At 37.8% G+C, this 26,067-nt stretch overlaps 3 protein-coding genes across 6 annotated transcripts; 2 read left to right on the top strand and 1 right to left on the bottom strand.

Moving 5' to 3' along the window:
* Positions 1-2,986: 2,986 nt before the first annotated feature.
* vac14 (vac14 homolog) lies at positions 2,987-11,102 on the bottom strand. Of its 2 annotated transcripts, XM_084396440.1 has the most exons (20): positions 10,445-11,102; positions 9,914-10,064; positions 9,635-9,802; positions 8,412-8,474; positions 8,224-8,331; positions 8,008-8,117; positions 7,781-7,902; positions 7,571-7,708; positions 7,312-7,452; positions 6,500-6,563; positions 6,154-6,298; positions 5,678-5,743; positions 5,449-5,596; positions 5,206-5,338; positions 4,890-5,064; positions 4,682-4,800; positions 4,087-4,166; positions 3,863-4,013; positions 3,545-3,755; positions 2,987-3,121 (listed from the first exon to the last, which is right to left on the bottom strand). In XM_084396440.1, the coding sequence occupies exons 1-19, from the start codon at positions 10,546-10,548 to the stop codon at positions 3,593-3,595; spliced, it is 2,349 nt and encodes a 782-aa protein (XP_084252566.1). In that variant the 5' UTR covers positions 10,549-11,102; the 3' UTR covers positions 2,987-3,121; positions 3,545-3,592. The 2 variants fall into 2 exon arrangements, with proteins under 2 accessions (XP_084252566.1, XP_084252565.1); XM_084396439.1 differs by having other exon boundaries at positions 2,987-3,755.
* A 449-nt stretch (positions 11,103-11,551) lies between these two features.
* zpd (zona pellucida glycoprotein d) lies at positions 11,552-15,435 on the top strand. Of its 3 annotated transcripts, XM_084397854.1 has the most exons (9): positions 11,658-11,810; positions 11,900-11,948; positions 12,017-12,121; positions 12,772-12,980; positions 13,059-13,216; positions 13,285-13,527; positions 14,455-14,638; positions 14,721-14,829; positions 14,915-15,433. In XM_084397854.1, the coding sequence occupies exons 1-9, from the start codon at positions 11,787-11,789 to the stop codon at positions 15,025-15,027; spliced, it is 1,194 nt and encodes a 397-aa protein (XP_084253980.1). In that variant the 5' UTR covers positions 11,658-11,786; the 3' UTR covers positions 15,028-15,433. The 3 variants fall into 3 exon arrangements, with proteins under 3 accessions (XP_084253981.1, XP_084253980.1, XP_084253982.1); XM_084397855.1 differs by lacking the exon at positions 12,017-12,121 and having other exon boundaries at positions 11,552-11,810; positions 14,915-15,435; XM_084397856.1 differs by lacking the exons at positions 11,658-11,810; positions 12,017-12,121 and having other exon boundaries at positions 11,900-11,953.
* A 221-nt stretch (positions 15,436-15,656) lies between these two features.
* mmp15a (matrix metallopeptidase 15a) lies at positions 15,657-25,479 on the top strand. The gene is made up of 10 exons (XM_084397853.1): positions 15,657-16,040; positions 17,326-17,474; positions 18,305-18,427; positions 18,518-18,822; positions 19,023-19,184; positions 20,671-20,930; positions 21,197-21,335; positions 21,992-22,139; positions 23,387-23,502; positions 23,861-25,479. The coding sequence occupies exons 1-10, from the start codon at positions 15,924-15,926 to the stop codon at positions 24,301-24,303; spliced, it is 1,962 nt and encodes a 653-aa protein (XP_084253979.1). The 5' UTR covers positions 15,657-15,923; the 3' UTR covers positions 24,304-25,479.
* The last annotated feature ends 588 nt before the right edge of the window (positions 25,480-26,067 follow it).

The raw sequence follows: 26,067 nt of genomic DNA, 5'->3' as shown, positions 1-26,067 counted from the left end.
CACCCCTAAATGCATTGAAGCAACTGCCATGTGATTGGTTGATTAGATAATTGCATTAATGAGAAATTGAACCGGTGTTCCTAATAATCCTTTAGGTGAGTGTAATTCAAAGACTCTCAGTGTGATCACATTGCTCATTCCACCCATATTTAATGTTCATGTGGAGAGTGAATCACCAGAAATCACACTGAACTTCTCTCCGGTATGCCCATAGGGCTACACTGTGAGGGGATATTTTGGTTAAAAATATTGAAATTCATTTGATCATGGAGCATAGAAGCATATAGGGTGAAAAAACTCAAATAACTATTCTGGGCCAAATTGTTGTTCAGTGGGTGGATGAATCTGCAATAAGAGGACTTGAGAGAAGTGTTATGTTTAATGTGAAGTTAGATTTTTTTGTGCGGAATGGAGAATGTTCAAAAGAATCCATGATCAAAGGGCAAGAGGAAAAAGAGAAGTTTCAAAAGCAGATCTTGTCTACTTCAGACAAACAGGGCAGTTTCGTGTTCTTGTGTTAATATAGTGCAAGCATGTAGGCCTATTCGTTTTAAAAGCTAAAAAAAAGATTGTAAATAGCCTACTAGCTACTAAATAGACTAAATGCATTTATAACATTAGCCTTAGGCTTAGTCTACCTTATAAAATTACAATGGTATTAAAAAAAACCGAATTAATGCATTTTAAATAAAATCACCCCGAAACCCTTTTTTTACAGTGTGAAAGAGGTAAGGAGTTGAATTATTAGGAAAAAAATCCGCTTCGCGTCGTGACCGCATTACCACCTCGGGTATGCATTATTTTTCTAATAATTCAACGGCCCGGAGTCAATTATTCCGCTTATACTACAGTTACCACACCTCGAAACATTGTTCAGATGATGTATTTCTATACGTTTGTCAAGTTTTTGTCATTAAAACGCTTTTGTATGTAGGACTAATTTCTTACGCATCTAATCCCATGCCTCCGTTGCTAATTCCAAAACGTAATTTTAGAGTTAGTAACAGAGGTTAATTGAGCCACTGATAGCAGACTAATGCTGGGGACACACTTAACGACTAGCTTCAGACTGACTCCATCGACTGAAGCCGATTTTAAACACCGACTGTGAACACAGACTGAACGCGCTGAACACGCGTTTGGCCATGATCAGTCATCATAAGTATCAAATTACATTCATAACCGGCCTTACAGTAAAGTGTGTCCCCGACTTTATGCAGTTATTAATGCAGTTATTAGAGAGAGAGAGAGAGAGAGAGAGAGAGAGAGAGAGCGAGAGAGAGAGAGAGAGAGAGAGAGAGAAGCATGTGCGTCAGTATTATTTCTTTATTTATGAATTCAATTCGTTTTAATTCATTTATTCATTTTTTTTCTATTAATGGCAGTAGACTAGCCTAATAAATGAAACAAAAAGAAAGCCCTTTTAACAAGTAGGCCTATCAATAATTATTTGTTATTATCTGCAATAATTACAAAAACCCGTGCAGCAGGACTATCAATTTTTATATATTCAGTTCAATTTTCTTTTGATTATAGATAGGACTATATACTTTATTTATTAAAATTAAACTGCATGTTTCCATTGATTGTGAAGTTAGACATCGAAAATTGCAGATCAAGTTTCTGTGAAACTATTATATAGATCAGTGATTGTATCCTATTTTCCGTTATTACAGTTAACTACGCGAAGTGATATGGAACTTTATTACACATGGCTTGGTTGAATTCCAATGTAGAATGCGGTCTGTTATTTCTTGATAACAGACCGCTGCGAAGTATAACACACCGTTGCCATGAAAAACAGAGTGTTGCTATGGACGCGGAACGGACTGTTTTCTTTAGCGGAAGCAATATAATCGTTTTTAAATCAATAAACTCCTTTTTAGATCAATATTTTGTACCAAATTAACCTATTGTGATCTGCAGTAAGTATTTTGGTGGAATCTAGTAACCATGGTAACTCTTTGTATATTCTTGTGTAAAATTTAAATATACTATGAAACAGTGAGACACTTTTAGTAATTTTAAACATCACAGTTCTGAATACTATGCTTAACAAATTCTATTCTTTTAAATGTTCTCCGTCTGGGAGTCGAACCTCGGTCTGGGATTTGAAAACAGATTCTTTTAAATGCTTATCTTCCCTAAACGTATCCCATTCATTCCCTATGGTAGTGCTAATCACTACCGATGCGATATATTTTTGGCCACAAGTGATTTTCATGGCGCTGTTGGTTGGTTTTCCTGCGTCCTGTTTTACTGCAGCGCATAAATCATCTTCCGCCCTGCACACTGAAAGAGCTGTTCTCGTTTTAATAAAATAATAAATAATAAAATTACTATGTATGTGTTTTATTTCAAAATTAAAAAAAGTGTTTAAACTATAAACAAGCTTAGTCATACCCATTGATTTCCATAGTAGGAAAAAAAAATTCTATGGAAGTCAATGGGTGCCGGTAACTGTCTGGTTACCAACATTCTTTGAAATATCTTTTGTTTTCAACAGAAGAGAGAAACTCAAGAGGTTTGGAACAACTTGGGGGTGAGTAAATGGCTAAATAATTTTTTTTGGGTGAACCATCCCTTAAAAAAACAAAAACAAAAAAACAATCTCTCTCCCCGTCGGGGAATCGAACCCCGGTCTCCCGCGTGACAGGCGGGGATACTTACCACTATACTAACGAGGAGCGAGTGTCGGATATTTATGGGCATTTAAAAAAATGTTGGAACAACGTTTGGAAATGTTAAATTATTAAATTCCTCGTAAAATAAACTCATAACTTCGAACTATAATTAAATTTTATCAATCAAGAAGCGTCGTCGACGGATTTTCGGTGAGAAATTATGTCAATCTTACAGGCGGATGTTAAAAGGTTTTTCTTAGAAAAAGTAAAACAAAAGCGCCACCTGCTGGATTGCAAAAATTGGAGCTTTTCTGGGGTTCTTTTGATGAATAAGAGTCAGATTAAAGACAACAAAAACGAAATAATGATCATGTTCCACTTTATTGTAACTTTGTCTTCACATTACAGAGAAAAGGCTTGCATGTACATAAGGCCAAGAGTGAATGTGTTAATGTGGAAAGAACGATGAAATGAACAAACAGACTCCAATGGGAATGCTAAGAAAACAGAGAGAAAATTATTGGATGTGGACTGTGTGGGATAAAATCACAATACAAAAAAAGACATTATCCATTCAAGACACATTTACAGTACATGTAATGTTTGAGATTAAAAGTTCTGAATAATAATCACTCAGGGGGACGTGCAAGGTGATCTGTACAAATGTTACATTAAACCAGAGATTTGGGAATGCTATAACCATCGGCCCTTAATCTGTAACAGATTACCAAGTCAAATTATGTCCAAGTGTGTATGTGGTACATAAAGCAACTACTCCAGCACCTGAACGTAAAGCATTTCACGTATCTTAAAAATAAAGCACATCAAAGTCCCTCATGCCTATAGTAGCTCAAATACATACAAATCTGAACAAGGTGATACATGAATGCCCACTACAGGTCCTACTGAGGCTTATGTACCATAGTTTTTGGACAAAGGCTACGTATCCTCATCCTATCTGTGACCCTTTACAACATCAGCTTCCTGTCTGGGTGCTCAGAGCGACCCGCCCTCTGATGCCTCACTTCCAGATGTTTGCTCTGGACTCGGTCGAAGTGCTGGAGCAGTTCACTGTAGTCGATGTGCGGCTGGGCCAATCCTTTGTCCTTGACGGGTGCCTTTGGGTGATCTCTGGAAAATTAAAACACGTGAAAACAGGCCGACTATTCAATCTAGAAGATATCAAGTACTATGAGAACAGACCGACTGTGATTGTTCAGTGTGGTTCTGGTACTTACACGGTCCTCATGAGCTCAGGGTTTGGCACACAGCTGAGCCGATGCGAGAGCAGCTGGAACGCCTGACTCTGAGGAAGCAACATCAACAGGCCGTACAGAGCCTTGATGAGATATGGGTTATGCTCTACATCCAGTAGCTGAAGACGAAGGTCTGCAAAGAGAGTGAGTGTTAATGTGGAGAGACAGTTTGAGAATATATGAGAAACAGTTTGAGAAACACTCACAGGTGAAGATGGGGCTCTCGATTAGCTGCACAAGTTTATCCACCTCCATGAGGAAGTCCACAGTTACCTCCAGATCTCCGCTGATCAGCTGAAGTAAAGGTGTGTTTTGTAATTAAAAGTAGGACGGATTAAATTGAGTGACAGTAAAGATGCTAATAACAGATTTCTGTTACAAAATATTTCAAATAGATGCAGTTCTTGTGAACTTTCTTTTCATCAAAGAATCCTGTATGTAAAAAAACTATTTTGAACATTGATAATAATAAGAAATGTTTGTTGAGCAGCGAATCAGCATTTTAGAATTATTTCTGAAGGATCATGTGACACTGAAGACTGGAGTAATGATGCTGAAAATTCAGCTTTGTCATCACAAGAATATATTACATTTTAAAATATATTAACACAGAAAACAATTATTTTAAATTGTAATAATATTTCACAATATTACCTTTTTTACTGTATTTTTAATCAAATAAAATGCAGCCTTGGTGAGAATAAAAAAAAATCTGAAACTTTAAACTAGAACCTAGCAAACAAAATATGGAGTCAGTCTGGAATAGAAAGATATATTATAGACTGTTTACAGCAAGGATACAATTTCTGGATGAGGTCGTAGGCATGCCGATAGTTCTGGGTCAGGAAGCAGAGGGACACAGTGGCCACTGGATTGTGACACCAAGAGCGATAGAGGCAGCAGAAAAGAGCACAGCTTTCCTGAAGGGTAAAAAGAACAATAATTATTAGCTCAATTTGACTGGATTTGGATCTGTTTTAAAGATTCTAGACCTCAAAGCAAATGTGACCTGTGTGTGCAAGTCCTTGAGCTGGTTCCGCAGCTGGAACAGTTCGGCTGAGGTAAGCAGAATGGTGTTAAGTGTCTGAACCATGGTGGAGGCAAACTTCAGATCTTCCTCTTTGAGTAAGATGTCCGCCATAGAGTGAAATATGTTCTCCGCGTGCAGGAGGAGACATAGCTGCCTGTTAGGAAGTAGAGGAAACTTAATAATCTGTGACATTGAAAGATTAGTGGTGTCCTCAGATATACAGATATACTACAATTCATACAGGTTTAAATCTTTGAGGAACTAGTCTTTGTTAAAAGGAACAAGGACGTTTTACCTGATAATGAAGGCCCCTCTCACTTCTAGAAGTTTCCGCTCTAAACTGAAGCGCTTGAGCAAATTAATCATGAACTTGTAGAAGTATGAGTTCATGCTGGGAGTTGAGGGAGACAAGTCTGTCATCTTAGATCCTGTCAAAAAAACAAAAACAAAAATGTATTTCACAAATCACAATTTTGGTATTACTTGGCTTTTCTGGTTTATAGCCAGATATAAATAGTACCAGGAATTGGTTACCCACCAACCACCATTGGCTGTCCATCCTGGACCCCACCTGGAATATGAAGCTCTGTTTTGCTATCAGTGTTGTCGCACGACCCAGAAGTGTCCGTCTGCCCAGCAGGTGATGATGCAATTTCTGCTAAAACCTCCAAGTCTTTTAAAATCACCTGTGAGACATATTTGTTCTTTAAAATGGCTTTCGCCTTGGTAGATCGGCATTGAGATGATTGGAAGTTATGATGACTTACTTCATCAGACTCGTCTGATAGTGTCTTCAGTAACATGGGGAACAAACTATCTGTGTGCTTGAACATCTGCCATGGACATACAGTGGAATTAATCACTTTTAGCATTGCATGTTTTAGTATTACCTGAAACTGCATATTTAAAGGGATAGTTCACCCAAAAATTTAAATTCTGTCATCATTTACTCCTCATGTTATTTCAAACCTCTATGAGTTTCTTTCTTCTGCTGAACACAATAAGATGTTTTGAAGAATGTTGGTAACCAGACTGTTGTCGGCACCCATTGACTTCCATGGTATTTTTTTCCTGCTATGGAAGTCAATGGGTTCTGTTTACCAACATTCTTCAAAATATCTTCTTTTGAGTTCAATAGAAGAAAGAAACTCATACAGGTTTGAAACAACATGAGGCTGAGTAAATGATGACAGAATTTTCCTTTTTGAGTGAACTATCCCTTTAAAAGGACATTTAAAGAAACCTTGCGAGGGGTCTTGATGTACAAATGGTACAGCCACTTCAACACAGCGATGCGAGTCATCATTCCGGTGGATGAATCGTGTAAATGTCTGTCCAGTACTTGCACTATGCCATCCAGATCCAGATTTACCACAGACCTGTCAGAACTACACAGCATAGAGTAAACAATTGTAAACAATTTTATGTTGCATTTATTCCAAGAAGTAAACTACTCAGGTTTAAAGCTACTGGTCGACTCTTCTATTACAATTAGTATTAATTAATAAATTATTTCCCATGTTTAATGCGTTACATCATAAAACAGAAAGACATACAGTGTTTTCTAGTCAGTGAATGTCAAAAAGTACCTTGCTGGAGTGAAGAAAGAGATGTTGCTGAAGCCTACAGAGTCCTGAGACTCATTTAGGGAATCTAAAATCAAAAACAGACATTTCAAATCAAAGCAGGCAATGTTGCTAAAAGTATTGCAATATACTTAACATTATGCATTATGCGTTATTTTATTAATTACACTACCATAGGTTCTCATAATCCTCTAAAAATCATTCTAATATCCTGATTTGAATTTCTTATAATGATCAATGATGAAAACATTGCGAACTATGATACATTTTTTCAGGATTCTTTGATGAATAGGAAGTTCAAAAGCACAGCATTTGAAACTATCATTTTAGAATTTTAATCAATTTAATGCAACTGACCCGAACAGTGTTAATAAAATACCTATTTAGAAAATATGAAGGAGCATGTGCAAAAAGAAAAAGTTTGGATGCATTGGCCGGGAATCGAACCCGGGCCTCCCGCGTGGCAGGCGAGAATTCTACCACTGAACCACCAATGCGTTCCTGAAATCCTACTGTCGCCCTCTGGCTTCCAAAGTGAGGCCCCTCTCAAAGACAATTACCATATTTGACCACTAGGTGGCATGTTTCCATCCCTCCATTCCTTTGATTGATAGCCAGGGGGCGACATTGCCTTCTCAGATATGCATTGGTGGTTCAGTGGTAGAATTCTCGCCTGCCACGCGGGAGGCCCGGGTTCGATTCCCGGCCAATGCAGTCAATTTTTTTTTCTTACCCCATCTCAAGCTTCTTCCACAAATATAAATAAAATAGTACAAATAAATAGTACCAAAAAAATATATAATAAAAAAACATGCCATTCAGATCTCCCTCTTTCTTTGGAGTCTCATCACTTGGAGGAGAAGTTTTGGTCTGTGATTCTTCATCATCTTCATCGTCTTCAGGGGTCACAAGCTTCATCAGGCTATGATTACATGCACTGGCAGCCTCTTTAGTACCTGGAGAGAGTTTATTGAGGAAATAGATCTGAGCGGTGACAACCTAATATTAACAAAAACATCTAACAGAAAATGCAGTGCTGAGACTGAGAGTATATGCAAACGCAGTGTAGGATACTCTTTTTGCGGTCATCATATGAAAGGCAAGGCAGCACTGCAGTCAGTATGCCAGAGGAATACGGCAGTACAACTCTCCCAGCAAGCTGGATGAATTCTCTCATCCATGTCATAGACGTCAACTGGATGAGATCATTAGCTGCAGAAAGACGAAATAGATAATTACACTACTAACCTACACTCCTTGTACATATTTTAATATCTGACTCACTGGACTTTGATTCATCGGACACTTGACAGTGGATGACTAAGATGTTGGCCATTTCTGCAAATTTGACACTGGAAGGATTCTTCTTAATTTCTTTCAGGAATTCCCCCAAAACCACCTCACACCTATTGAACAGCAACGGTTAATGCTCTTTAAAACCGAGAAAAGGAAGCAGAAAAGAGGAAGAGGAAGAGACAATCTCAGGTAATGGTGGAGATGGTGAGACGTACATCCGCCTGATCTCTTTGCTGCTGTCTCCAAGAATCTGGAAGAGTCCGTCTAGAAATTCTGGCAGATAATCCAGGAGGTTGATATCAGGAACTGACTCCAACACGTGGATCTGGAGCAGAGTCAAACCATCACAGGAAGTCCCAAAAGCATAATGCAACTATTATAAATTCTGTTATCGTGAACTAAAACTAAAACTATTAGAGTGCTCAACTCACCCAGGAGATAATGAATTGGCGGGCATACTGGTTGTTCGAGTAAATTCTCTCACGCAACAGAGGGACAAAAGCCACTAGGTCAAATTTGTTGCTCTCGGTTACTATGTCCTTAAAAATAAAAGACGAATGCAAGTCAGATTATGTCACTATTTCAACTGATAACTGCTGAATCCACTCATCAAACTCACCTTAAGAAGCCGATCCAGGAGTTCAGATCCACTCTTTACGTTCGGATCAGGATCTGCAGCAAGCTATAAAGAGCAGATCACATGCGACACTCAACAAAAAACGGACTTTACAGCAGGAAAAAGTTAATAATAATGTTAATAATGTTCAAAATGTCAGTAACGCAATTAGCGTGTTTTCCCTATCATTCAGTTATACTGTCTTTTAGAAAAGATTACAGTATTATTTATATGCTATTGTACTATTTATTAATAATTTCATTTTTAATGTTTAAATTTTTTTTATTTTGTTTTAAACATTTGTCATTTTATTAGTTTAAGTTTGTTTTTAAATATTTCTATTTAGCTTTAATTTATTTATTTTAGTTCTGATAACTTTAGTACTTAAGTTAATGCAGCATTTCTAATTGTCGTTTAAAGGGTTAGTTCAGCCAAAAATGAAAATTGTGTCATAATTTACTCGCCCTCATGTCGTTCCAAACCCGTAAGACTTTCGTTCATCTTCGGAACACAAATGAAGATCTTTTTAATGAAATCTGAGTTTATTTCCCTCCATTGACAACTAAGCGTCTACCACTTTGAGGCTTCAAAAAGTTCATAAAGAGATCATAAAAGTAATCCATATGAATTGAGCGGTTTAATCCAAATTTTCCGAAGAGACACGATCACTTTATATGATGAACACAGATTGAATTTAGGCTCTATGTTTCGGAGATGAACGAAAGTATTACAGGTTTGGAACGACATGAAGATGAGTGAATTATGACCGAATTTTCATTTTTGGGTGATATAACCCTTTAAGTTCTTTAAGTTTTTGACCTAATATTTATATTTCATTTCATTTCAGCTTTATTTTAATGACCAAAAACAAGTTTCATTGAGTCTATACAGTTTTATTTTTAGTTACATCAGATACACTAAATTAATACATCACGGTAAACAAAAAGAAAATAAGCAATGTTGTCGTTTAAGTTTTTTATATCTTATATTAGTTAAGTTTTTTAATTCAAATAACAAACAATGTGTTTTATAGTTTTAGTTAACTAAAATAACCCTTTATTTCGTGACGACAACACTGCGTTTTACCCCTACTAAGAAACATTACTTTCTATTTAAATACTTAAATGGTACTGATTATTAAACTATTCAAAACTAGCATGAAATACCATACGTTTCATTTTCTACCTTGCACGCATGCATCTAGAAATGAAGAGGCATCCGTTTACCTTGCTAAGCCCATCAAACAGCACATTGAAGTGTGGCAGCACTGCTCCTCTGGCAACCTTCACTATATTGTAAAGGGCCTCACAGGCGTAGTAGCGCAGACGGCTGTCAGAGTCATTGAAACAGGTAAGAACCGGATCAATGAGTTCCTTCAGGTACAATCCAGAATCCTGAGAAGCACAAAAGATAAGATAAACAAGCAAAATGCTTTAGATTTTCATGCACACTGAACAGCAGTCAATTTCAATAAGCACCAATGAATGCACAATTAGTTCACATACTTTTCCCAGGGCAATGGAGCACGCCGCCAGCCCAATGAGGCCTCCTTTTCGGCTGTGAGGGTGCTGGGACAGCGCAAACTCTGTGGCCAATACCTGGATGACATGTCTGATCTGTGCAGAGTTGTTCTGGGCAACAAATTCCCGTACAAGCCTGGCAGAAGATTGGGGGAAAGCATTCTAATTCATTTGAAAATACTGGCTGGGCTTCAAGAGTACTTGTAATTATGTAATAGACGCTGTTTGGACTATGGGCTATTGATCATAAGCATGACTAATGAGTTCATGTGACATGTCAGATGACCAGCTCTCCATTGGGCAAAATTAACAAATACCAACGACTTATTACAGAGAGAAACTAACTGTAGATGTTAAACTACTGCATGCAGTAGAATGTGTATCAGTGCAATAGGGAAGAATACACTAAGTCTAACAGGAACTGAATGCAAATAAATATGATATTTATATCTATTGAAAAGCATATCCTCTTATTTATGAGTATTTCGACCTACCAAACAATAGGTTATGACTCACTTTTCAATCTCAAGGGCTGCAACCTTCCTCTTCTCGTACAGTTTGTCGTTGAGAGCTCTCACAATGTTTGGTGTCAGTGGAGAAAAATCCTTTTCTGTGTTCATTTTTTCAAAGTATTTCAGAAAAAAAAACTTAACTTACGCATAGGACACAACTATGAATGATAAAACTGATCTTTGAATACAGCTCAGTGAATTAATAAAGAGAAAGTATCATTAGATGACAGTTCGGTCAGTGTATGACGGAATACATGTGTTAATATTTCATCTAAGAGGTTTTCGTCATCACGCGCTTGTACTGTTACAAACAAAAACGGCGCCCTAAAATCTGTTTCCGAGGCAGAATCTCATCACAAGCATCACTTATAAAATAACAGGACCTGCAGTCTGCGACACTGAACTGAAAGCGGAGAGCAGATGATGAGCAGTTACAGCCAAAGCAGAATAAAAGCCTTAACACCTCTATAACTTAAATAATTTAGAGCCGATGATCCGGGGGAAAACGCGGTTGTTTCTGTACAGAACATAAACCAGATAATTATTTCCTCGCCAGTGATGACAGAAGCAGATCGCAGTGTTTTTCAATGTAAGAAATTGACCATAGCCGCCATATATCCCGGCTCACATGACTTCCTACAAACATCACCGCCTGGTAAATCGAGCTCCGACGAATGGATTTGTTTTGATTACGTCAAAAGAGTCACATGTTCTTTGAAATCACATGGCTGGTGCTGAATTCGGAACAGCATACTAGCTAGCATACTACTTTTACTAATATTGCCACAGAAATATATGGTAAAAATAGTAATATAAATGGCTGCGGTTTTATTTCTTAAAAAAATGCTGTTGTGTGTGTATGTATACGACCTATAGGCTATCTATTATTTATAATGTTGTCTTTTTAAGTATATCTGTTTAATAATCGCCAGTTTTTAATTTATTTATTTGTTTGTTTGTTTAGCTGGACCTACCTCAAAAGAGTGTGATTGGTGGTTTAACGTCTTAGACAGCCACTGTGTTTACTAGTTAGGTGTGTTCGACTTGAAATGGTGTCTGACATCAAAGTACCGCGAGAGCGATTCAAAAGCATACGGAACCGTCTGCTCTCGAATCGCTCTCGCGGTACTTTGATGTAATACACCGATCAGCAGGTGTCACTCATCAAATTAATTTAGTGTTTCGTCTTTGAAGTATTTAATCCATGTTTACTTCAGTAAGATCCCTTTGACAAATAGACTAAATATTAGGCTACTTATATTAACATTGCTGTTTTACTAAACAATTTTCCAAACGCTTATCAAAAAAAGAACGAACTCTAAATAAAGAAGGATTCTGCAACACAAATGGCACGCTATCAGAAATCAAAGGTGTGAACTCCTACGTTTATTTTATTTGGGGTGAAATGTAATATCAGTGTTTTAGTGTAAGATTTAACATGTCATTTTCCCTCACGCAGGTGTTTCTGCATCTTGCAGCATTACTTTGTGCTGTTGGGAGTGTTTCTGGTAAGGTAACGTGATGGAAATGGTGTCATTTCAGTGAAGTCTAGTTATTAAAGGCATTTTTCATCCAGGTGAATGTGAGATATCACAATGTTCTGACCCGACCACCTGCATTTTGTCGCAGAGGCAAACTTGTAAATGTGCAGTTGGCTACTTCGGAGATCTCTGTGACCAGGGTAAAGGACAGTCAGCCTTGCTGAAAGAGACTGCTTAAACCAGTTGATTTGCTTAGCTGGTTTAAACTTATCTCCCAGCCTAGCGTTTAGCTGGTTGGATTCACGAAAAGCTTAAGAGAAATTTGAAAAATCATAAAAAGGTTCATTTAAATAATCCTAAGAGCAGGTATTGAACACCTCTTACGTTTTGAAATATGTCCTTTATTATTATTAAAAATATATTAAATATAAAATGACCGGCTCTAGGTTGGAGGTAATCATCTTATAAGTTATTTACAATGCATTAAGTATTTGTGTGAATGAAAAAAAAAAATCATCTCATAAATTAGAAAATAAAGAAAATGGCAGTTTATAAGATTTTCATTCTTAAGAATGTTTTGTGAATCTGACCCTGTGGCCAGTTGAATAAACTGCTTGGTCTAGTCTTAGAAGTTAGTCATCTGCTCATAACCTTTTTTAAAGTTACATAAAAAGGTAGATTGGGACTGATTAGCCCTCACTAATTGCTGGTTGGTCAGACTAGTTTAAGACAGTCTTAACTTAGTGGCTGTTTAAGCAACTGGCCCCAATCTCTTTGCCAAGTACTAGCTAAGACTAAACCAGCGGTTTTCTTTGTCATGATGTTTTAACTGGACAATTTTCTTTTCAAGTCGCAACAATGAATGTGACGTGTGGAAAAGACTTCATTTCCATCCTGGTGGACGAAGAGTACTTCAAATACTACAATGTGGGAGTTGAAGCGGTTCATTTGACTAACGCCAGCTGCCATGCACATAGAGAGGAGATCTCTGGATCACCTTATTTCACAGTGCACACACCAATGGACCAGTACACTGCCTGTGGAGGTAAACCTCTGGAGGTAAAGTACTGTTTTTCTCATTTAAAAAAAGCATTTACATATTACATATTCCTAAATGGCATCTACTCTTCTTAACAGAAGAACATGACGCACATTGTTTACTCTTTAACACTGATGTCTGACCCACCTGTCTACGGAAACATTGTGAGAGATCCGGTTGTGCAGATTGAGTACAAGTGCATCTATCCATACATCCGCAGAGTTAGCCTGGCGTTTCCAATCATCTCTTTCTCTAGGTAATGCTCTGATGTTAAATTACATTGATAAAGGAAGTGCATTCAACCGATTTGATTTGTTTTTAAAGTGAAAGAATGTTCAAGGTGGATGAAGTGGATGCCAAGGTGGAGATGAGTTTGTTCAAAGATCACACATACAGTGAGGCTTTCACCAGCCCACCTACTATTAAGCTCGGGGATCAAATCTACGTGCAGATTCAAGTGACGGAGCCAGAAGACTTCTTCAATCTGAAAGTCAATGAGTGTTGGGCTTCGCAGACTCCTCAAGCTAATGATAAGTCAGGCTTTAGCCACACACTGCTGGCAAACGGGTGAGCTAGTATTGGAAATCGTTTTATCTTTGTTAAATCCAAGACCAAGTGTCTCTAATTAGCATCAATAACCAACACACTCTCATGGCAGTTCGTAACTTTTTTGATTCGTTACTAGGTTTGGCGAATTGGCAAGGTGTGGACTCATTAGGAAAAGTATTGTCAATATTGTAGCGATGCATGAAGCTCAGCTCGCTCAGAAGTCACTTTCAAACCAAGCAGCTTTCTGTTGTTCAACATGGCAAATTTGTGTGACCAACTTGAACACACGCAAGATCACAATTTTTTTTTGCACTCTCACAAAACTCCAGATCATGCAAATTTCGATTGAAATGACTGGATGAATGCGAAATTTCGCCGAAAAGTGTGATTGGACCTTTACTCGGAGGTCACTTCCAAATTATATTGGTAAACACGGCGAATTTGCTTAAAGTTCAATGAACTTGAATCCAATGGGAGATATGCAAAGGAAAATGTTTCGGCAAACATTACGAAAATTCGCCAAACGGTGGTAAATGTGACAGCACTCTCATATGAATTCACACAATCTAATTTGTATGTTTTTTTGTATAATCTGCTTGCGTCCCAGTGACGGTTAGGTGTAATGGTGGAGCTAGAAGGTCCAACTACACCCTATCCTTAACTCTATCCCTCCACCCAGTAGAAAGATAGATTAGCTGGACTTGGTCAGCCCAACCCATAACATCCAGAGAGGGGGAGCTAGATGTCATTTGGCTCTGCAGGGAGCACCACTTGCCTTCATGCTTACTTTCCTAATATTTGTACGTTTCCTTACGAACCGTGTTGTATAATTTTGTACGAAATCACCACCTTGTAAAATAGTTACGTTTTCTGACGAGATTGAGTTGCAATAATTTCCAAATAAATATTTCACAATGCCTTGACGTTTTCCTATTTGTCTTTAAGGTGCGCAAATGACAAAACGACTTCATTTGGTAACGGTACGCCGCACCCTGCAGGAAGAAACGGTGAGGGGTCGACCGTCCGTTACTCGTTTGATATGTTTCGGTTTATACACGAGCCCCACAGTTTCTACCTGCACTGCACTGTGCATCTCTGCACACCTGAGGATGGACAGTCTTGTATTCCTGTAAGCTTTTTTTTTTTTTTTTACCTGTTAGGATTTGGACAATCATGTTTTCAGTTTTTAACCTGACCTGATTTATTTTTAGGAATGTAAAACTATATCCAAAAGAGAGGTTGTTGTTGTGGAGGAGCAGGCTCAAGGCCTACTGTCTTATGGACCAATCAGACAAGAGCTACCAGTTACACCCAAGATAAGTATGTTTATATATGGCGTTTAACATATACCATATATGTAGCAATGCTTTATATCATGTTTGAACTGTATTGATTCTCATTTTAGATCTCCTCACATTGGTGCTTCCATTGGGAGTGATTTGGACTCTGGGCATCTTCTTTCTCGTCCTCATCAGCATCGCTAAAGCTGGAATAAGACGACACATGACAAACGCCTAAATAAAACAAATTTTCACCCAACACAGTGGTTTGTGTAGGGTACAAAAGCTACCCCAAGAACACAAGCTAACTATTGGAATGATAGTCGTGAACTCTTCATGATGGGCCCTTACACATTCTCTGTCAAGACAATTCAGTTTTTGACTTAAAATATGAATATGATTTCCAGAGAGAGGCATATTGATCAATCAGAGCTACTATTAGTTGTTGTTGTTTTTTGCGTATAAATCGAACTTTATTTTTACAGTACTGAATATGACCAACAGGTGGCAGTGAAAACTAAAATTGAACCAAATTTGCTTAATTTTTTCGTTCTGTAAATAAACCGATTTCTGTACTGTTCCCTTCATCTAGATTTTCTTTTAAAATATGTGGTTTGTGTATTATAAAAGCAAAAACATCACAGGGGTAAACCGGGAAAGTGGGCAGGGAATCGGGTGCGGCTGCGTGCTGCAGATCACCATGAGATCCTGGTGAGATTTCATGCTCATATTTGGTGTCCTGCAAAAAAAAAAAATATTGAGGATCACTCCGAGGACGCGCCGCCTGGTCCTCGACATTTCTAGATGGGTTTCCAGGCGGCACTTACATCAACATAGACAATGCAAATATCAACAAGTAGTCTTTTATTCAATATTTAATGCCTTGGGTATAGCTGCTGCTCATGCTAATGTAGTTTACAAGCGTGCGCACGCCACTGGAGACCTTTACTAACTGTTTGCACGAGGGAAAACTTGTCTGGAGAAGAGAAACGTGCGCTAAATTGGTGGGTTTATAGGCAGAGAAGAACAATGACCTTGTTTTGGTGGTAAAAGACTGTACAATCTCTGGGGTTTCCATTTAAGCGGGGAGAAGATTGTGTGTTCATTTCTCATTGCTGTCCCGGGAGTGGAGAGATGTCAGCCCGCAGGAGTAGATCGCATCGCTCGCTGAGATCCATTAGTATGATTTTCATCCTGTTGTTTGTCAACATTGCTGAAACGGCTGCAGAAGAAGAAGCTTTCAACGCAGAGGTTTGTAGACTACCTCGTTTTGAGTGTTGTACAAAAATACACGAAAAAAAACTGTGGCTTTATTATCTTTTCATGCTGAGATGTGAAATTCTGTTTGGCTGTATTTTTCGGTGCTCGGGATTGGAAAATGTGCTGTCAAATCGATTAATCGCATCTAACAAGTTTTGCTGCATAATATATTTGTGTGTATGTGTATATAGGCTACACACATTTATACATTCATATGTATACACAGACGCGCACACACATAATATAAAAAATATATATAAATATACACATTATGTAAACAAAAACTAATGTTAGATGCGTTTAATCGCGATTAATCGATTTGACAGCATTAGAAGATGAGTTTTAGGTTCAGTTTAGGAGGAAAAGGATCACATTTAAGAACACTTTACAATTAGAGATGGGTGTTTTTTTAATGGCATTCCTAATTTTCACTTCTCAATCGGTTCTTTAATATCAGGTTTAAATAGCCATCACTGAAAAGTGAGAAATGCAGACAATTTACAATTAGACATCTCAAAACAAAGATGAAAATATATGTATGGTCATATAGATAAGAATAACTTAGAATAAAAAGTATACTGTATAAATAACAACAATAGTAATTATTATAAAAATATTAATAATGGATATAGCTTTTTCTGTCATAGTTTATTGATCATTCTATAATTGCATCAGAAAGCATCAATAAAATGGTTTCAAATACTGGTTATTGGACACATAACCAATACATAAAAATAACCAATCTGTAAAATAAAAAAGCAATCTCAGTCTGTCTCTCTTTATGCTTAGAACTTTAATTCATAAGCTTTTTTTTTTTTTAGTTTTTAAAATGAAACCACATTTTAAAGTGTTTTTTCGCTCCTCATAGGATCATATTGGTTTTTATTGGTTTACATGTAAATCTAGGGCTGTATTACAGAAACAACTGTTTACTAACCATTCAATATAACCCCTGGTGAACATCTGTGTGTAAGGATGTGCCTAAGGATGTTTACATCTGTCCTCACTCATAGCCTGACCATGTGGCAGAAGTCTTAACTGTGAACATATTCAGATTATTAATATCCAGTGCTTAACCAAACATTCAAAACATGTCTCTGGTGCATTTTTTTTAAATATGGTTTTAGTTTAGACAGTGTTTATGTAGTTTAACATTTCCCTTTGGATTCTAATGGATAGTTGCTGTGTAATCCCATCCTCACCACACTACTTGGTAGTAGTTGTTTCAATACATTGTTCACTCTCCAACTTTATCTGTGTCTGTTGTTCCCTAAAGTCTTGGCTGAGGACATATGGCTACCTGTCCCAGGCTAGCAGACAGATGTCCACCATGCAGTCAGCCCAGATCCTTTCTAGCGCCATCAAGGATATGCAGCGCTTCTATGGCCTGGAGGTTACCGGACACATGGACTTGGCCACTCTGAAGTATGATTTCCTCTTATTCAACTGCCCATGGAACAACAACAAGAGCTCAGTCTGTTTTAATTGTGTGGAGTTAACTGAGAAAATTGAAAGTCTCATGAGTTACTGTCCTACAGTGTAACTAGGTCATGTAGATTATCCATAATACTTAATAATTATCAGTAAAATGAATATTTTTAATAACAACAGTAATAATAATTGTATTATTATTAAAATGATTTTATTTAAAAAATGCATTTATATTTATTGTTGTTGTTTTTAGAAAATAATATTTTATACCAGTGTTGTTATTGTTAACTCAAACTTATTTAAGTTTTTTTTTTTTTTTTTTTTAATCTAACTCATATTTTATTGGATTTAATTTCAGCTTTCCATTTTTTCTTAGTTTTTAGTTAAAGTTGAAATACTAAAATTACTAAAACTAAAACTGGACAAGATATAAATTAAATCTAAATAGAAATATAAAAAAACTAAAGCACAAAATGACAAATGACATACATAATTACTAAAACTTAAACTAAAATTAAATTGAAAACTCAAAATATTTTTGGTAAAAAAAGCATATAGTACATGATAGTATATAATTAATACTAAAATAACACTATAACACTGCTTATATTTATTTTAAAATAATAGAGATAATAATTTAAATAAGTTTTTATTTTTTTAATTATATGTAACTTATGTAAAAATATGTGTGTGTGTGTGTATGTATGTGTGTGTGTATGTATGTATGTGTATATATATGTGTGTGTGTATATATATATATATATATATATATATATATGTAATATATATATTATTTACTTTTATTTCTTTTTTCTTTTTTTCAGAGCCATGAAAAGACCTCGCTGTGGAGTGCCTGATCGTTTTGAGGAGTCAACGGAGCGAGGTGCTCGGCGTAAGCGGTACGCGCTTACTGGCCACAAGTGGGATCAGGACAAGCTGACTTACAGGTGAATGAAACATCAACACAAAAACAAATTCAACTTACATTGATCAAGTCAATAATGACCAGAAAAAAACGTCTTTATTTCCTGCTCAAGTATTCAGAACCACTCCCCCAAAGTTGGCCAGGAGCAGACCCATGAGGCTATTCGCAAAGCCTTTCAGGTATGGGAGAAAGTAACGCCTCTGCGGTTCGAGGAGGTCCCATATCATGAGATAAAGAATGGCAGTGAGGGGCCTGACATAATACTACTGTTTGCCTCTGGGTATCATGGCGATATGTCTCTCTTCGATGGGGAAGGAGGATCTCTGGCACATGCTTTTTTCCCAGGTCCCGGAATGGGAGGAGACACACATTTTGACATAGACGAGCCATGGACCTTGAACCAACGGGAGGGCTCAGGTGTGAACAATTTTCTGCAGTCATTTTCCTACTTCAAAGAAAATGTACTTTATATTAGCTAAGCATTAACTTTCTCACAGAACCTTTAGATGTTAGAAGCATTTAAATGTCTTAAAATGTTCACCAACAAATTTAACCCTTTGTTTTTTCTTAGCATATGGTGTAGTAATTTGGTTCACTGTTTTTGTTTGTGGTTGTAGGTGTCGACTTGTTTCTGGTCGCTGTTCATGAGTTGGGTCACGCACTGGGGTTGGAGCACTCCAACGACCTTTCCGCCATCATGTCGCCTTTCTACCAGTGGATGGACACAGAAAGCTTCTCATTAGCTGAAGATGATATAAATGGCATTCACCAGATCTATGGTAAGCTAGTCTAAGATACTTCCTGTTTCAGTTCATTTATCTTAACACACAGTAGTGGTGCGTTGTTCATAAATAAGTGAATGATTCAATCATTTACTCAAAAAGACAGTTTCGTACCTGAATGAATCAATGTTTTTTTTAAATAATTGGTTTACTGAGATTTGCAGGGATTTGTTCCCTCTACAGACACTCTGAAGCTTGAGTCGCCATTGTTTTCTTGAGTCACCCAAAAGTTGTTAAGTCAAGAGCACTAGAGCAGCGAGTGATTAATTTTTTTGCAGTGAGTCTAATGTTGTTTGATTAACATTAAAAACACAGACAGCAGCAGGAATATTAGGCTGCTGTCACTTTAAGACAATGCACGGAATATACTGAAACTGTTACACATGCGTGGTCTATCTCCACTGTTTTCGTTCGCTTAAGACATAACTATGTTTACTAGGATACTAGCCAAGACAGGCATGTTGACATAATTTTGTATGAAATTGTCCTTTCAAACGCAAGAAGATGTGAAAGACGGGAAAATAAATGTAGTATTCGTGTGCTGTCAGACGCGGCTTTCTGGTGTACGTACACAAAACTTCTCACACATTGCACGAGTGCATGAATTGAGCTCTTTCGCATCTTCTTGCGCTTGAATGTTTACTTTTGCATGTGTTTTTAAGCCTTGCCAATGATAAACTTTCATGACAATGCGGCACTGGTCCGATCGGAACATTAGGCGATGGAAATTTATCTGCGCTAAATACATTTTTTTGCCTCTAAATGAATCACATGCGAGTGAAATCGTACAATTTACTAGCCATTGGCTAATTAAATAAAAATGTTTTGTTGTCTAGCATGAAATTTGGTCGCAAATGTGAGTGATTTACTTGAATTGTAAAAGGTTGAATGAAATAGTTAACTGAATGATTCAATGTTTTACTCATGATGAAAGTCACTTGTTTTGTTCATTAATTCTGAATGAATCATTTGAGTGAAGATTTAGTGTCGTTTGTCTGGTGTAACAGTGAAACCTGCAAAAACAGCCACTGAAAAATCCCCAGCACTAACACAGACAAGCGACCCGGAGTGATACATGTGGAACGCCACATTAATGAAAGTAAAGAAAGATAAAGAAAAGTAAAAGATTTAATTGCTGTCAGTGTGAATGCCCCTTTTATGCAAAAGTCCAAATGACACTTTTGCAGTCAAATTGTATCTGATGCAACTGTGAGTTCTCACAGTGTGGATCATAATTTAGTTATCCACATTTTTCATTTTCTTGAATGCAGTTGCATTGGGTTCTGCACCAACGAATTTCTCAGTGTATGTGTCTTTGTTTGAGTCTGTTTTCTCCATTTGAAAGCCTTCCACTGCAGGCTGAATGAGCCTCATGGGCCTTCTGGTGCTGGATGGAAAAGTGTGACGCGTTCTGAGTCTATTCAGTGTGGAAAAGAGTATGATTAGCTAAGTGTGAAAATGCATTATGGTTTGGTATTTACAGGCCCTCCAGAGATTGTCATCACTCAAGCAACTCCCACCACAACCCTGTTTACAACCACTGCCGAGCCAGAGCCAACCACTACAGTGGCCCAACCAAAAACCACCAGACCCTCGCTGCAGCCCACCAAGCCCTGGGTGCCTCCGGTCAACCCCACCCATAGACCCCGGCCCACGGCACGCTCGGATCAGGATGCACCTGACATCTGCGAGGGGAACTTTGACACGGTCACCATGCTGAGAGGGGAGATGTTTGTGTTCAAGGTTAGAAAGAGTGATCTTCAGTAAAGTGGTTTTTGATAAAAAAACATATTAGCAACTACATAGTAAAGTGCTAAAAACCACTTTGAACACCTTAGCAACTGCATAAGAACATTTGTAAACACTAGCGATGTCTTTTGTTTGGTTTTGATAACAATTTGGATCGGGTGTCTGCAAGAAGATGGTTGAACTTTTCCAATAAAGCATACAAATCCACACATCTTTCTGTTTGGTGTTGTGATTAAATTAATGTTGTTTTGCTTTTTCAGGGTCGCTGGTTCTGGAGGGTTAGAAGGAACCGGGTTTTGGATAATTACCCAATGCCGATCTCCTTCTTCTGGATGGGGCTTCCAGAGAACATAGACGCTGCCTATGAACGGCATGATGGGAAATTTGTATTCTTTAAAGGTCTGAGTCATGAATTAAATATTTAAGAACTTAATTTTTGTGAGGTTTATTCTTTAAAAAAAAAAAGTCCTACTCTCTTATGTAGTTTTGCTTCTCAAGTATTTATATTTTTCAAGGAGATTTACAGATTTACAGTTTTTTTTTCTCCCAGTGAAGCTGCAGATTATGATCCAAATCCATCTTGTTTGAATGAGAATTATAGACTGACATCTTCAAAAATTTCCTAGATATCAATCCTCTTCTCCTTTAAACATCTGTTCCTGCTGTAACAGCATCTTGAAGTCAAATTATGTCACTTGTAAAACACTCCGAGAGAAGAGAAGGAAAGTCTGGCAGCATCACAAGACTTCGTCTGCATTGCGTCAGCTTCAGCTCCAGATGCTGATTGCTCTGTTGTCATTCTGAGAGAAGAAACCTTGAGAAGTTGCAGTAGGGAATGTGTAGTGGAAAGAGCCACAGTTATTGTCTTGGTTTTAATGCAGATTGTGAGACTTCATGTTTCATTTGTGCAAAGGAAATTTGCTTTCATGCAACACAAAACATCTTTTGTGCAATCTCACTAGTTGAATAGAGCGCACTGTGATATCATCTCTCAGCCATGCAACCCCTCCCTTTCCCTCTAATGTGGCTCTTTGTGTTTTGTATCAATCCTGCAGGAAGTAAATACTGGCTTTTCAGAGAAGCAGACGTGGAACCTGGATACCCTCAGGACTTGTTTCGTTATGGTCAAGGCATGCCTGACAAAGTGGACACGGCAGTGTGGTGGGAACCATCTGGCTATACTTACTTCTTCAGAGGGGACAGGTAAACATGACAGATGTGTCAAGAGGTTCGGAGTTAGATATCAACAGAGCCGTCAATAAAACAACATTAAATTTCATTTAAACTTGCTTCAGAGTTCAGTTTGATCTGGGATTATCATTACTGCAATGCGAAAAAAAGGTTTAATAATGTATTATTTTAATATGAATTAGCATAGCTTAAAGACTAGTTTAATACTGTATATAAAATAAAAACTAAAACAAATAAAACTGACTATGAAATATACATAATCTGTATATATTTATTTATATCCCAGTGATTAATGAATTGCATCTAACATAAAAGTTTGTGTTAATATAATATACGGGTGTATATATACACGCACACACATATATACTGTATGCACACACACACATATTATATAAACACAAACTTTTATGCTAGATGCGGTTAATCGATTTGACAGCACTAATATGCCAAAAGTGGTGTCCGGCCTAGGAAAATTTATATCTTCACCCTTTATTCAAATTATTAATAATGTGTTCAAGATTTTTTTTTTAAGCATATTGCGTAGTTGGGCTTCGAGTCAATTGTTTTATTTGGGATAACGCAATGAAACATGCGAAATTGTGCGGACATATATTTTTTTGGCCAGACTCTCATACAAAGAAATTATGAACACATGTTTTTGTTTTATATGCTTTTTTTTTTTTTTCATAGTAAAACTAATCCTGTAGCTGTTGTTTACCCCGTTTTGCCAAATAATTTTGTCAGATAAATAGCTCAACCAAATTGAGTGTTTTGTTCTTCCCTCATATTTAAAATATTTAAAAATATAAAATTATTTCCTCAGATTTTAATCGTTTAATAATCAAACTGGTTGGGTCATTAAAAACAAATCCCCAAACCAATCCCCTCTGTTCATTACTTTTGGCCACTGCTGTATAATATATAATTATATATGTATAAAATGTATTTAATACATTTGAGTTTTTCCTTTACGATGATGAAAATTAAGATTGTCAAAACAATAATACCACAATGCAAAACTTATTAATGCTCCTAAAAGCAAGCTTGATTTTCTGTAAGCAAATAGTTTCTTTCTTTTGATTACGGAATGAGATATGATCTGGACAGACAAAGTACCATAAAAGTTGTCTTTATGACTTGAGTGCTGTATTTAAATTATTTTATTTTTTTTGGGTGAACTAACGCTTTATGCATTAGCATAGAGAGAGAATTCAAAATGAGAAGTTGTAAATGTTTTCCATTATTGCTTTCTCTTGAAGATATTGGCGGTTTAGTGAAGAATCCCGTGTCATGGATAAAGATTACCCTAAACCAGTGAGTGTGTGGGGTTCCATTCCCGGCTCCCCAAAAGGGGCCTTCCTCAGCGATGATGGAGGTGAGTCAGGCTGGGGGGACGGCTGCCCGAGAAAATGTCACAGCTGAATGCAAGAAAAAAGAGAAACGAGTCCATTAATCCAAAGCTGAGAGGGAAAATGTGACCTCATTGCTGAAAAACTGGGGCGCAATAAGACCTTTGACTTGGAAATTTTCTGCTCTCACTTCTAATTTCACGCCATTGTTCATGATTGTCTTTGGCACATCTTTTTATAGCTTTGGAATTCGGAGCCTGCCTACGATTGGCAAGCATCTCGTTTGATCAAACATTTGGTGATCATGACATGGAATTTTATGTCATCATTAGTCACTAGTGTATTTATTTACACTAATTCCCATTTTAACTCTTTTCCATACAGCGTACACTTACTTCTACAAAGACACCAAGTACTGGAGGTTCGATAACAAGCGAATGAAGGTTGACGCTGGATACCCGAGATCAATTTTAAATGATTTCATGGGCTGCCGGGTGCACTTTGATGTGGAAACGAATGTAAATCCAGACAGCCGATCGCCAGAGACAACCAACGACAGTGAAGACCCTGACGACAACAGAAACGGCGATGAAGAAGATACAGAGGACAGAAATGATAACAAAGAGGACGAGAAAAAGGAAGTAGATGTTATTCTAAGAGTGAATGAGACTGATGAACACATCATGACCCTCATCTTGGTGACTGTGCCTCTGGTTCTGGTGCTGTGCATTCTGGGAGTGATATACATCATAATCACCACACTCCAGAGGAAACAGACGCCCAAAGTGTTAGTTCACTGCAAAAGGTCCCTGCAGCAGTGGGTCTGACAAAGTTCGCACACTTTCGCTGCCCAATAGCCAAGTATTTCTGCACACACACACACCTTGTCATTCGATTGTTTATGGTGCTCATCCAATCAAAAACCCTCTTCCCAACATAGAATTTGCACTTTTGATAGTATTTTGATTGTTTTGTGGTCATTTTACGGTTGTGTGTGATGTCGCAAGCGAGTCGTCCGTCTGCGAGGTTTCTGTTTTCCTGTTGAGCCCGAACTGTTCGGTTGTACACTGTGGGAAACATTGGATGTATGAAAACAAGCTTAGATCAGCACATTTCTTTCACATCCTCTGCTAACCAGCCTCAATAATGGAGGAAACCGCAAACTCAGTGTCGAGGTCTTGCTGAAAGTGCAGGGCTAAAAGAAAAGCCAGGCTTAATAAATTGTCTCACGCACATTTAGCAGGGTTTATAGTCTCTTCCCTGTGTGGAGCCTGGCTTGCATTACACAGATGTTGCTGATTTTTGACTTTATGGAGAGTAAAGGGGGGGATGGGGGCTTGTAGCCTGCCAGCATTTCCTCTGCCTGAGTTCCACTGAGCGTGCCAAAGACAAGGAGGAGGGGGAATTGAGGAGATTGGAGGCGTGGCTGTACTGTCATCATGACCTACATTAGCGCGCCCCTACTTCGTTTCCCCCCCTCAAAGTTTGTCTTCCTGTGGGACTTTCCTTTGTTTTCCTTCCACACTTACAGTCTCCCCAGTTGTGAGGTTTTTTGTTTTTGAGAGGCAATTCTGGCCTCGGATTGTGTCCATCAGTGCCTTTCAAGGCTGAATCTGTGCCTTAATAGTGCAGACCATCACCACTGTGTTGGAAATATAATTTTTTTACTGACCGCCACAGGCTTTTCATAGTAGCCGCACAGTTTGAGCGAAAAGCGCAAATGCTTTTCTTTGTCCACACGGCCTTCTGTGTTTTAAACCTGTGTCATTTTTGTAGTTTGTGTCGATATGAATGTCTTCGTGCTTTTTGTAGTGCCAAATGAAAAACTCCCTTGACTATTAATTTGATGTTTTATTTGATTTGTTTTTGATTTTTGCATTGTTTTATATTAACAGTTGAGTAAATCATGCAGGGCATGTATTGCTTTTGTTCACAGATATTATCTGGTATATAGCTTGCTTACAATAAAATGGAGTATATGGCTGTAAGTATGCCTTTTTTAACTTCCTCTACTGATTTTGTACTTCCTTTTTTTTGGTTTGTAGTGGATTTTTTCCCCTAAAACCCGACTATCTAGCGTCTACAAATCGACACTTAATAAATAAATCTGTTGCGTCTACTCATCGACACAGAGCGTCTACAAATCGACACTTAATAACCTTTATACTCCAGCTCTTTGCGTCTTCAGTCGACAACTGGCCGAGTCTCTTACCCTAACTTACTTGCTTCCCTAAACTGACCTGCTGCGCAGCAGAAATTAACAGACAGACATCAGCAAATGTCCTCCAAATGCTTTAATAACGGCCGGGAGAGTCTTCGAGCAGTTCTCAGAGAAACTCTCCCAAGAAGAATCAAGGCCGGAGGATCTCAGACAAATTCCATTGAGACATCCCACCGTAAAACACATATACAACAGTTTTTATAGTATAGAGCAGGCGTTCTCAACCCTGGTCCTCGAGGGCCACTTTCCTGCAGAGTTTAGCTCCAACCCTAATCAAACACACCTGAACCAGCTAATTAAGCTCTTCAGGATTACGAGAGAGCTACATACAGGTGAGTTTGATCAAGGTTGGAGCTAAACTCTGCAGGAA

Source organism: Rutilus rutilus, assembly GCF_951802725.1.
Source record: "Rutilus rutilus genome assembly, chromosome: 23".
NCBI classification, from domain to species: domain Eukaryota; kingdom Metazoa; phylum Chordata; class Actinopteri; order Cypriniformes; family Leuciscidae; genus Rutilus; species Rutilus rutilus.
This window is presented reverse-complemented; position numbering and strand designations above follow the sequence as displayed.